Raw genomic sequence first — 13560 nt, 5'->3', positions numbered from 1 at the left:
TATACTGTTATGAACTTAATCAGGGCACTGCTAAGCTGGCCTTTGAGCTGCACTCAAGGGGCCAAAGAGCCGCATGTGGCTCTCGAGTCATGGTTTGCCGACCAAGGCCGCACACCATCTACCTTCCATTCTACTGCTACTGCCTGCCTTCCCACTACTCTTTCTCACACTTGTTTACTGAGCTCCAGCGACGCCTTAGGTACATGCTCACCTCGCTGCCTTACCATTCCCTCTGCCTGGAGAAATTTCTCCCAGATACCCACATGGCTTTCCTAGTTCTTTTGGAGAGGTTCTCTTTGACAACTCCATATAAAAAGCAGAAACTGCTCTTTCACTCTCTACTTAAGCCCTGGTGTTCTCTACGCTCCTGTATTTTCTTCCTGCAGTGCTTGCTACTAACGGGCATACAGCTATATTCAGGGCTCTCCCCGCCCCCCACATGCACACACTTTCTCCACCTAATGCAAAGGCTTTAAAGCACAACTTTGTTTTGTTCACTTCTGTAAAGCGGTGCCCGGCATATGTTAGGTACTCAATAAATACAGTGTGGGGCAAAAGTAGGTTCACAGTTTTGAGTACACAGAACAGTTTATTGTTGCATTTATTATTGTATTATTTTCCATATGAACAGCTGTAACCCTACTTTTGCCCCACTCTATTTGTTAAATAAACAGTGAGGCAGACAGCAAGAGACTGTCAGAGAGTGCAAATGAGAAACAGGACTAAGTTTTCTTGTTCGAAATGTCTGCCATTCCATTCAATAAGCATTTGCCCAAAGCCCTGAGATGGGAGGAGATATTAATCTACTATCCTTTTAGTTGGGACTCAAATCTGCATTTTCGTTTGTCAGCATTCATGCAATGTGCTAAAGATGATGATAATAAAATACATTTTTAATACTATGATATAGTCAACCAAAAACAGTAGTGATCTGTTCCAAGGATAGAAAAAAATTGTCTGTAGCCCTAACCAGGTATTTCGGTTGGTCAGGGCATCGTTCTGAAGCCTGCTATACTTTTCGAGTATTTTGTAAGCAATTATACAAATAAAAATACTTTGAAGGCTGCCTGGTGATCCTTTGTATTAATAGAATAGTATTTCCTCTATTGACTGCTGACTGCCTACTTCTTAGGTACTTGAAAGTTATAAAAAGATTGGCACCCAAGGTGTGTCAGTCTCCGAGACTACTCCCAAGTTTGATGTTCTAGTAGGGGAATTAAAGATTTGTAAACTGCGATACGCGCAGTTCTGACTTACTGCAGTGAAAGAATACAGAGCAGGATGAATAAAGGAAAAAAGAAGTACACTGGGTGGAGACTGGAGGATGCTGGATAAGACACACTTAATACCCTAGCGACATGCATGAGGTTTTTTTGTTTTTGTTTGTTTTTGCCAGGGAAGCTCTTTTGAGTCTAAGAGCCCAGATTTTTTATGAAGTTCAGTCACCAAACCTTCGACTCCCAGAAGAAAAGCAAGTGTCCAGCATAATCCTAATTTTGGTATAAATGATGTTGAAAAGCTGGCACAACACTCATCAGTTAGTAACAAAGCCTCAGTTTCTAGGAGTTAGCCAAGGCCAGTTATGCCAGCAGACCCTTCTGAAAACGTGCATGATTCAAGCAACTTAAACTTGCTGAGTTAAGTCCTATATTAATGACAAGTCAAAAAATACAACCTAGTAGGTATAAAGAGTGACCACAGGTCATATGAACCACATAAGAGAGATAGTCCACATGGCCAGTCCATCTGTCTCTTTCTTAGCTTTCTAAACCTAGTATTACTCTACACATCTACACCTCACCCTTGAGCTTAGTAAAATATGGGCTAAAGCATTATGTTAAAAGCTTCATAGTGAAATAGAGCTTTACATCTCACTTCCTTCCAAAATTAGATTAAAAGATGAACTGCAGAGCACCAAGACCAATGTTTCCCAAACCCTATTCCTCAAGAAATGTTAATAGGCATTGAACAAATAGATGGTTCACTGGTCAAATGTTTTGGGGACATATACAATACAATATCCCTTGTTTGGAGAGATATGGTTTTATTATTTTTTTTTGTTAGCCTATTAAAAGCTCTAAAAAGTCTTTTTTTTTTTACAGAGACAGAGAGAGAGTCAGAGACAGGGATAGATAGGGACAGACAGGAACGGAGAGAGATGAGAAGCATCAATCATCAGTTTTTCGTTGCAAGACTTTAGTTGTTCATTGATTGCTTTCTCATATGTGCCTTGACCACGGGCCTTCAGCAGACCGAGTAAACCCCTTGCTCGAGCCAGCGACCTTGGGTCCAAGCTGGTGAGCTTTACTCAAACCAGATGAGCTTGCGCTCAAGCTGGTGACCTCAGGGTCTCGAACCTGGGTCCTCCGCATCCTATTCCGATGCTCTATGCACTGCACCACTGCTTAGTCAGGCCTTATTTTTAAAATATAAGCAAAAAACTTTTATTTTTTATTAAGTGAGAGGTGGAGAAGCAGGGAGGCAGAGAGACCGCTGAACGCACTCTGACTGGGATCCACCCAGCAATTCCCCACAGGGTGATGCTCTGATCATCTGGGGCTGCTTCTCTGTTGCTCAGCAACCAAACTGTACTGCTTATAAAAATTAGGGGACATTTCAAAATGAATATAAAGTGATAAAATATCCCCTAATTTTTGTGAGCAGTATATTTCAGCACCTAAGGCAAGGCCATGGAGCCATCTTCAGCACCTGTAGCCAAACTGCTTGAACTATTCGAGCCATGGCTGTGGGAGAGGAGAGGAGGAGAGGGCAAAAAAGGAGAGGGGAAGAGAGTAAAAAAGAGGAACAGGAGGACAGAGGGAGAGAGGAAGAAAGGGATGGGGGTAGAGAAGGAGAGGGGAGAGAAGGGGAGAGGTGGAGGGGAGCGGAGGAGGGGAGGGAGAAAGGGAGAGAAAAGAGAGAGGGGCGAGGGGTGGAGAAGCAGATGGTTGCTTCTCCTGGGCGCCTTGACTGGAAATCAAACCTGGGACTTCCACACACTGGGCCAACGCTCTACTGCTGAGCTGTGCCAACCAGCTGGGGCCACAAAAATCTATTAATTTCATTTTGTTAATCTAGCCATTTACTGAATGGATTTCTTCCAGAAATAATTTTAGAGCAGAACATCTATAAACATCTGATGGAACCTTGGTGGGGAAACCCAAGAATGAAAGATTTTGCCAGAGGTTCTAAAGGGTGAGGTGGCCTACCAGGATAAAAAAATAAGGATGTTGGTACTACCCCAGTCATAACATAGGTGATCTTAAATGTATTTGGATACATGCACAAGAGTGTGGTGGTGGTGGTTGGGGGGGGGGGAGGAGGGAAGGAGGGAAAGGGGAGGAGGGGCACAAAGAAAACTAGATAGAAGGTGACAGAGGACAATCTGACTTTGGGTGATGGGTATGCAACATAATTGAATGACAAGATAACCTGGACATGTTTTCTTTGAATATATGTACCCTGATTTATTAATGTCACCCCATTGAAATTAATAAAAATTTATTTATAAAAAATGTATTTGAATATGCTACTTTTATGATTTTTTCCAATTAATAATTACAAGTTGATTTTATGATTATCTAATGACTGGAACTAAAATCAATGTTAGCAGTAGTGCTGAACAAATTGCCCATGACAATTCAATCAATACTAAGAAAATGTAATAAGCTGATCAGCAAGGAGACAAAACTTGATTACATAATTAGTCAGTGAATCCACTGACTTCTGATTTTGGCAAAGGTAGCATTTGCTCTTTCAAACACATTCTCAAAAACAGATTCATATCAAAGGGGGCCAAACATATGGCCGAAGACAACTGGACTGTGGGTGGCGGGCACACAATGCAATCTACGGAGCATGTATCACAGAAATCTGTACTTGAACCTGACTAGTGTGGTGCAGTGGACAAAGTGTTCACCCAGAATACTGGGGTTGCTGCTTCAAAGCCCCAGAGCCCTAGGCTCTGAGTGTGCACTCGTTAGTACAGGGTTCCTGGCTTGAGGAGGAATCGTCCACAGGATTCCAAAGCCTGCCAGCTTCAGCCCACAGGCCGCTGGCTTGAGCAAGGGGACAGTGGCTCAGCCCTAGTCAAGGCACATATGAGAAGCAATCAATGCACAGCTCAAGTGAAAGCAAAGATGAGTTCATGCTTCTCACCCTGCCCTCAAAAGAAATGAAATATGTACTTGAAACCTGTATGACCTTATTAACCAATGTCACTCCAATAAATTTAACCCTTTCAGTAGTGAGTTGTTCTCATGCTTGCTGACCCCTGGAAGTGAGTTTTTTTTCCCCCTAAAATAAAATTAGTTCCAGTTACAGTTTTATTAATTTAAAATGTTTGTTTGATAACCAATTTACAGAAACAAGAATATACATTTACCTTTTTTTAATGTCTTACACATTTTTAAAATAAAAATTGTACACTCATACTCTGGATGGTCAGGAGGCACGAGGATGTACATGAACATTCGTACTAATCAAGGGGATAATAAAAAAAGTTTTCAGTCCAAACAAAGGATGTCTAATTGAGTCAGGAACAGAACAAGCATATTCAAAGGAAAGATGAAAGCACTAATACTGGTATCTAAGAAATTACATAGTGCAACTGCCAGTTCATCCAGAAAACAAACAGAATTCTCTGACATAGTTCACATATCTAGAAATAAGTCTCATTGCTGTTTCCTTTGTCACTGACTGCTACAAAATACCATTCTGGATCACTGATGAGAACCACCTGTTTTATCACAATAAAAAATGAGCTAGAAACTGGAAATAAAGTTTGAAGATAAAAAATCTTCCTTAGTTTCTACTTATCCTTTTCCCTGCTCATGATTAACTACCTTCAAAATCATTCCCATTCTCACCACTTTTAGACTTCTGAAATATCTACCCTAAATATTACACTCCTAGTCCCTCTTCCCTACACTCTTGGGTTCCTATTTCTACCTATGTTTCAGAATTTTCACTACTCATGAGCGTCATCATTACCAGGAAAGAGACGAGTAAAAAAAGTGGACGTTTCACAAGAAATTCAGGATGAATTGTGTCATTTGAAACAATTCTACTTTTCTTCTAGAACAAGTCTAATACACCTTTTCACAAAGACAAAACAAACAACAGCTAAATCTTACCTGATGTTTCATGTAGTGATTGATGTAGGGGGTTGCCATTCTACTAACTTTGAGGCAAAATGGGCACAGCAAGTTCTTTGTGTTTTCATGGGACACTCTAAAATGAGTTTCTACATCAGAGAATGTTGACGACCTAAACTGGCAAACCTAGGAGTATAAAGGTTTAGTTTAACTCGAACATTTGTAACTGACATGCAAGTACATTGAAGTAGCAATGATCAATCATTTACTCAGAGGAACAGTACGTACTACGAATTCAGCTCTGCTGCCTATATAACCAAGAATCCTATCACTGCAAATAAAACTGATAATCTCTGAAACAGAAAAGTTATCAAAGTTTAAGGATATATTCTTAAATATAACTAGATTCCTTTATTTTCAGGTTTACTACCTGTACTCGACTTAATTTACAAACTCTGACACCTCTTGTCCTATAAAGTTTATCCTACTATATAAAACCAAGTATTCTCTTTAGATTTTAAATAGCATTCAGGAAATGACAATTTACCTTTATCTTTCTATCTTATTGGGAACCACTTCAAACTCTGGAAAAATAGCAGACACAAAGCATCTAGTTAAGTTCCCCATAACTAACAGCACTTACGATTTCTATGGCGTATCTGTAGTCTTCCCTACTTGGAAGAAAAGCCTGTGTGTTTGTCTTTGCCCAGCAGGGTATTTTGTTTTTCTAGCACAAAGGTCAGAAAACTACGACCCACAGGCCAAATGCAAACTACCATCCACATGCATGTGAGTTAAACCAAGGGAGTTTCCATGGTTGAAGATGGTCTATAATTTTAATAACTTGTTTTATTTAAATGGTTAAAAAAATCAAAATAATACTACTATTTTGTGGCATATAATAATTAAACAAACACCTAAGTACACAATAATGTGTGGGTACCTGGCAGATATATGGCATTTCACCGGGTTTATGAGTGTCCTTCATATGTTGTAGAAGAGTATGTTCTGATTCAAAGGACAGTTCACAGATTTTACAAATAGCTGAAATAGAAAAAAAACACATTATACAATCTTAAGGATGTATATAAATAAAAGGTTCATTTTGTACATCTCTAACAGCAGTGACAAGCACTAACGGTGGTAGTGACGGTGGTTCCAACAATTCTGCAGTTGTTAATACTGTTCTAAGGATTTTACTTATTATTAGCTCACTTAATAATTCACGTTCCATTATTGAGATACTGCTATTTTTATTCCCCTTTTTCAGATGAGAACCTGAGGCATAGAATGATTAAGTAACTTGCCTGAGATCTTGCAATTTTATGAAGAGGCAGAGTTGGAATTTGAACTCAGGCTAACGCCACATTCTGTGGTTTTAACTTTCATTGCATTTACTTTTCTCAGAGTATAAATCAAGACCACTGATTTCATATTTGCAAACCAGGGCATCTGGTTTTCTAATTTAGCTTTTTACACACAATGCATGAGTTACACCCTGTTTACCAGAGAGACTTCAAATTAGTAAGTAATTTTATCAAAAAATTTCTACAAGTGAAAACTTAATTTTCAACTACTATGAACTACAAAGTATTTCTTCTTATTATTTTTCTATCAGTTGTTTAGAATTCCTCATAGAATAGATGATCAAAATCATTCATGTTCAGAACTTTGGTGAACTTGCGACTCACTAGAAAACTCATGGGGCGTGTGTGTGCTCTCGATGTGGCACTGCAGCTGGAAAGGCGTGGGGTACTGGCGGTAGCAGTGCTGGCAGGTGGTATGACTCTCCCAGCTCTCACTGTTCTGCTTCTCAAGGTCCAGATGGTGCTTCATGTGGTTCATAAACCTATTCATAATTGTCAACAAGTACAAATATATAGTCAGATTTATAACCAAAGAAAAACCTCACAAATAAGTAAGGCTAAATGTTAAGAAGGCAACTGTTATTACTCAAAATAGTATCAATCCCCCAACCTCTAGGACAGTGTGTGCTTAAATAAAATAATCACTTTGTTTCACAATAACCCATTCATAGTTAATACAAAATACCACTAATTTGGCCCTGGCCGGTTGGCTCAGCGGTAGAGCGTTGGCCTGGCGTGCGGGGGACCCAGGTTCGATTCCCAGCCAGGGCACATAGGAAAAGCGCCCATATGCTTCTCCACCCCCCCTTCCTCTCTGTCTCTCTCTTCCCCTCCCGCAGCCAAGGCTCCATTGGAGCAAAGATGGCCCGGGCGCTGGGGATGGCTCCTTGGCCTCTGCCCCAGGCGCTAGAGTGGCTCTGGTCGCGACAGAGCTCACCCCGGATGGGCAGAGCATCAACCCCTGGTGGGCGTGCCGGGTGGATCCCGGTCCGGCGCATGCGGGAGCCTGTCTGACTGTCTCTCCCCGTTTCCAGCTTCAGAAAAATACAAAAAAAAAAAATACCACTAATTTGCTAGAACTCTTCAGCATTATTTTAGATTAAAGTTTGTTTTCCCTTTTTTGTAAAGAAAAACAGCAGGATTCTTTTCCATATATGAAATATTTATATTTTAAAATAAAATACTTAAAGGAAGGAAACCCCACCAACAAAAGCAGTTATAGTCCTAAGAGAAAAGTTTTGAAGTCCTTAAAGATATAAAATAGGTTTTAGCTACTTAAAGGACAAATTATTAGTACTTATATCTGTATCTTGGTTTCTAAATGCATGGAAGAGCAATTATAATACTGATAATTTATTTAGTGGTACTGGTTTACTGACAGCACAATTTTTTCTTAAAGCACATGCACATAAGAAGTAGGGAGTGGCCCTGGCTGGTTTGCTCAGTGGTAGTGTCGGCCTGGCGTGCAGAAGTCCCGGGTTCGGTTCCCGGCCAGGGCACACAGGAGAAGCGCCCATCTGCTGCTTCTCCACCCCTCCCCTTCTCCTTCCTCTCTGTCTCTCTCTTCCCCTCCTGCAGCCGAGGCTCCACTGGAGCAAAGATGGCCCAGGTGCTGGGGATGGCTCCTCAGCCTCTGCCCCAGGCACTAGAGTGGCTCAGGTCGCAACAGAGCGATGCCCCGGAGGGGTAGAGCATCACCCCCTGGTGGGCGTGCCGGGTGGATCCTGGTCGGGTGCATGAAGGAGTCTGACTGTCTCTCCCTGTTTCCGGCTTCATAAAAATACAGAAAAAAAAAAAGAAGTAGGGAGAGCGCAAGAGAGAAATAGGGATGGACAGACATGAGAAGCATGAACTCATAGTTGTGTCACCACAGTTGTTCACTGATTGCTTCACTTATATGCCTTGACTGGGGGCCTCCAGCTAAGCCAGTGACCATGGGGTCGTATTGATGATCCCATGCTCAAGACGGCAACGCAACGAGCCAGATGAGCCTGTGCTCGGCAACCTCAGGATATCAAACCTGGGACCTCATTGTCCCAGGTCAATGCTTTATCTACTGCCCCACCACTGGCTAGGAGCACAAATGATTTAATTTGAAGGCTATGACCTTTTTGGGCCTGTCCATTTAAGCCTACATTTTTGTATGCCAGATTTCCAAAGACTTCTCATAAGAAGGAAGTATTGCCTGACCTATGGTGGCGCAGTAGATAAAACACTGACCTGGAAAGCGGAAGTCACCTGTTCAAAACCCCGGGCTTGCCGGAGGAAGGCACATATGAGAAGCAACTACTATGAGTTGATGTTTCCTGCTCTTTCAGCACTACTCCCTTCTCCCTGTGGCTCTCCCGTCTCTCTAAAATGAATAAAAGTAAAATATATTTATTCATTTTAGAGGAGAGAGAGCAAAAGAGAAAAAGAGAGAGAGAGAGAGAGAAAAGGGGAGAGGAGCAAGAAGCATCAACTCCCATATGTGCCTTGACCAGATAAGCCCAGGGTTTCGAACTGGCAATCTAGCCATTCCAGGCCAATGCTTTATCCACTTCACCACCACAGGTCAGACCATTAAATCTTAAAAAGAAAGAAAGAAAGAAACAAAAATGGTGGAAAAAAAGAAGTATGGCCTTCAGTGGCAGAGCACACTATATAAATAAGCAAATCTATTTTAAATGGCTTACTGAAACTTTTTACTGAATTTCAAAGTAAAGTTATTCCATCAAAATAAAAGTTTTAAAATTGTGTCAAATATTAACCACTATTCACTATGAGTCCTTAAAGGAAGTAATAAAATAAAGTGATATCCTCAATCTAGATAGCATTTATTATGGAGGTTCTAACATTTATCTTTTCACAGTTCCAAAACACTTCATTTTAGAGCTGCTTATGGTATACTTTGAAATGTCTTTTTTCCTCTCATTTTTTAATTAAATTTAATGCAGTGACATTGATAAATCAGGGTACATATATTGAGAGAAAATGTCTCTAGATTATTTTGACATTTGATTGTGCTGTATACCCCTCCCCCAAAGTTAAATTGTCTTCTGTCACCTTCTATCTGGTTTTCTTTGTGCCCCTCCCCTCCCCTAACCCCTCTCTCCCTCTTCACCCCCTCCCCCCTCCCCCAACCCCCCGCCCCTGTTGCCATCACATTCTTGTTCATGTCTCTGAGTCTCATTTTTATGTCCCTTCTATGTATGGATTCATCTTAGTTTTTTTTTCTGATTTACTTATTTCACTCCGTATAATGTTGTCAAGGTCCATCCATGTTATTGTAAATGTTTTCCTCTCATTTTAACATTATCTTTATTCAAATCTATTTTTACAATCCCAGCCTTGCCTAAATATTTACATAAAAAAGCCATGAAGCCTTGGACAGATAGTTTGGATGGTTGGAGCATCTTCCCAAAAAGCCATGAGCCATTAAACTTTTAGCTCATAACTTTTAAGAATAAAATCTATCTGTATAGTCTCTTAATCAGCTAGTTATCTTTCAATTACTACAGTGCCCTCATCAGCAGCTGACGCCACTTAAAACTCCCAACAAGGCCAGTCTCAGAATGAAACAGCCCTATAGTGGTTACACTCGATGTAGAAAAAAAAATTTCAACAATATGTTGATAGGGCAGAGAGAGAAATCGTGAGCTATTAGCTGCTAGTTTTTCTAAAACTAACAATTTGTCATCCTAGGTTTTACTATTAAGGTAAAATATTGACAGTGTTTACTTTCAGGTTTCATTTACTGAATAATATGTTTAAAATGCTACAAATTTCCTCAATATTATAAAATATGATTAGCTTAAAAATTTTAGATAGTCTGATAATCTAGAAATATGTAAGTTTTTTGAAATGAAAATAAAAAAAAGAAAATGTCGTGTTTAATACTGAATGGCTAATCCTGAAGGGAAAGCCAACAAGCTTTTGCTAAAAATAAAAGAATTTCTAATGTCATATGGATAACATTTAAATACAGTAAGAACTTAAGAAGTGAGACACTTTCTATGAATTTTACCAATTTTTTTCATATTTTCTGATGTATTTTACTGTAAAAATGATAAAAAATATGGAAGTCATAGTGTTTCAGTGTTAAATCTCAAGTATTTCTCTTTTGTTAAGCTACTGAGACCATTAGCAATTGACAGTTGTTAGCATTTGATAAAAAGGAGGCAAAAAAGTGTGAAAACCCATATGAATATTTGAAGGATCTCTGAAAATTATGAAGCACTACCCTAAACACAGTATTCACCATTTTTAAAAGAAGATTTTACTTATTGATTTTACAGGGTGGGGGTGGGGAGTGAGAAGTGCCCACTCATCGTTGCTTCACTTGCAGTTGTTCATTGCTTGCCCTGTGTCTGGACCAGGCAAGCCGAGGGTTTCGAACCGGCGACCTCAGCATTCCAGGTCGACACTTTATCCACTGTGCCACCATGGGGTCAGGCATTCATAATTTAGTTTATGCTTATATTACTGTACTTCCCCATGTATAAGACTTATCTTAATTTTGGGGCCGAAATGTGAAAAAAAAGGATTACATAAAATTATTGAACTCAAGTTTCATTCATCATAAAATCGATTCAACTCCTCATCACTGTCAAAACTCCCGTCCATTAGCTTGTCCTCATCTATGTCTGATGACGAATCACTGTCTTCAACAATGAGTGCAAAAAGAAGCACGAAAAAGCAGAAATGCAAGTAAAAACCCCCTACAACCACTGTATAAGACGCACCCAGTTTTTAGACCCCAAATTAAAAAAACAAAACAAAAGGTAAGTCTTATACATGGAGAAATATGGCACAGTGTATTTCAGTGTTTTTCTATGTACTTCATCATAAATCCAAAATTCAACATAAAATAAAATAAATTCTGGGCTTAGAAATGACTTCTAAGGCCTGGTCTGTGTGGGGCAGTGGACAGAGCATTTACCTGGGACACTGAGGTCCCCGATTCCAAACCCTGAGGTCATTGGCTTGAGTGTGGGATCTTCAACACAATTCTAGGGTCGCTGGCTTGAGCAAGGGGCCACAGCCTCGGCCCCACGCAACGCATGTCCGAGAAGCAATCAGTGCACAGCTGGAGTGCAGCAACTGAGTTGATGCTTCTCATCTCTCTCTTCTTGTCTCTCTCTCAAATCAATTAAAAAAGTTAATAACAAAGAAATAACTCTTAGGATGCCTGAGAGTGTTAGTTACAAATGATAGTGATTGAGGGTAAATATTTCTGAAAGTCTATACATGTGTGTGTAACAGCATAAGCACATGTACACATACGTGTATGTATCTCACGTAAGAAAGTGCACTGGTGCCTGCAATTTACTCTGAAAAGTATCAACAACTCCGATGTGGGTCTAAGGATGAATAAATAGGTAGTAATTTACGTACAGTAAAGTGTTAGGAGTAGAACTGAGGTGGGTCAGTATATACAGACGTTCTCCACAAACATTTTCAACTTGGCTGAATATTAGAAAAGTTTTATAATAAAATGTTGGAAAAACAATGTCAGGCCATACAGTATAAACAATGAAAAATTCCAATCAATATTTTGTTACTTTGTTGTTATTATCTCACTTGGGATGACATATGTAACACCTAATATAATACAAAGATTGCAAAGTACAAGTTCCTAAAATTGCACCTTCAAGATTCCACGGAGAATTAAATCTCTACTTTTAAAATGCGCTAAACTATAAAATCAAAGCAGACGTGTTTCAGAGAACTGTTATCCTCAAAAGAACATTATCAAAAAAGATCAATTTCTTTGCAAAGTAAGTATGCTATAAAAATTATAAAAACGAATTGAAAAATTAGAGCATAAATAAGACTAGTATGAAGGAGGTCAAACTGATAAAGTGGTTCTTGTGATAGGAAAAGTAAGATTCAAAAGTAGCTAAAAATAAAAATGTATCATGAAAACTTAGTTTAATGATAAATATAAAAAAGTAAAATTTCCCATAGGTTAAAATACACTTTGTCCTTCCTTATATTACCTGAAAAAAATACAACCACGTGGACTCAAGTGTCAAACTCCTAAAATACAAGAAAGGACAAAAGTTTTTCAGCATGATAATATGCTTTGCTCTTCATAGGAGCATTAAAATTGCTTACCTAAGACGGTACACAAAAATAAAGATTCTATCTATAGTTACATCAGGTAGCATCCCAATTTCCAAACAGGAACAGAAGTATTTACATACCTGATATTATTTTTAAGAACCTTCGAGCAACTGAAGCATTTAAAAGTTGTGAAAGTCTTGTCTTCACTGTCAACATCTCCTTCATGTTTTCCGTAGTAAAAGTCACTGACTAACATGATCAGTTTTTCTTTCTCTGCACCAATCTTATCTTGAGTTTCAGCACTTGAAATTTCTACTTTAATCATTCCCAAAACTGTATCTATCATGTCTGGACAACAACGCTGAAAGAGAAAAATATATATGTAAGTTTTACTTATAGCTCTTTAAAAATTAGGTAACAAAAAAAAATTTTGTGTTTCTAACTAGGGCCAGATCTCATGTAAAACTATGCTCAGTCATCTATCTGGAAAGACATTCGTCAAAATATTGGCTTCATTTTTTATACAGTCTAAATATTCAAACAATAAATAGTTTTTACCTTAATAGAGAAATAAATTCTAAAACAAATTGAAAACCTTAAGATCAGGGACAGCTATATATCAATCACTTTCCTTACAATTAAACTTTACCAATTTAAATATCTAATAATAATTTGCTAGTTGGTAAAAAATCAGGCATTTTATATCTGTGTCAAAATATAGCTAAACATAGTAGTATTTCAGTACAAGCCGGTTGGAACTGGACTTTGAGCACAGGTGCATGCCATTCCCCAGACTCAAGGGGCCGAGACAATGTGTGGGACACAAGGAGAAGCATCAGTTACATCTTGAAAACCTAAACACATTCTGTCCAGAGTGCTGAAATCTCTTGGGTATCTACCTCGTGTGTAAATTAAAACTGCATATAAACTGACCCTGATTGGGAATACTTTTCATATATGAGATCTTTATTTCCAATGAGCTAAAACTAATTCATGTATTGTACACAAGTTTCAGTTGTAGAATTTCTCTAGAATACTTTAAGAATAAC

At 38.9% G+C, this 13560-nt stretch overlaps 1 protein-coding gene across 6 annotated transcripts in view; it reads right to left on the bottom strand.

The window, feature by feature from the left end:
• The window catches only part of ZNF280C (zinc finger protein 280C), a 71290-nt gene that overhangs the window by 24639 nt on the left and 33091 nt on the right, over positions 1 to 13560 (bottom strand). For all 6 annotated transcript variants that reach the window (XM_066249407.1, XM_066249401.1, XM_066249404.1 and 3 more), the window contains 4 exons: positions 12652 to 12872; positions 6788 to 6945; positions 6040 to 6140; positions 5136 to 5282 (listed from right to left, as the gene is read on the bottom strand). In XM_066249407.1, the coding sequence (XP_066105504.1) occupies positions 5136 to 5282; positions 6040 to 6140; positions 6788 to 6945; positions 12652 to 12872 (627 nt within the window). The remainder of the gene's footprint in view (positions 1 to 5135; positions 5283 to 6039; positions 6141 to 6787; positions 6946 to 12651; positions 12873 to 13560) is intronic.

This window comes from Saccopteryx bilineata, chromosome X, assembly GCF_036850765.1.
Source record: "Saccopteryx bilineata isolate mSacBil1 chromosome X, mSacBil1_pri_phased_curated, whole genome shotgun sequence".
NCBI lineage: Eukaryota > Metazoa > Chordata > Mammalia > Chiroptera > Emballonuridae > Saccopteryx > Saccopteryx bilineata.
Note: the sequence above shows the minus strand (reverse complement) of the source record. Positions and strands in the feature narration are given on the sequence as shown.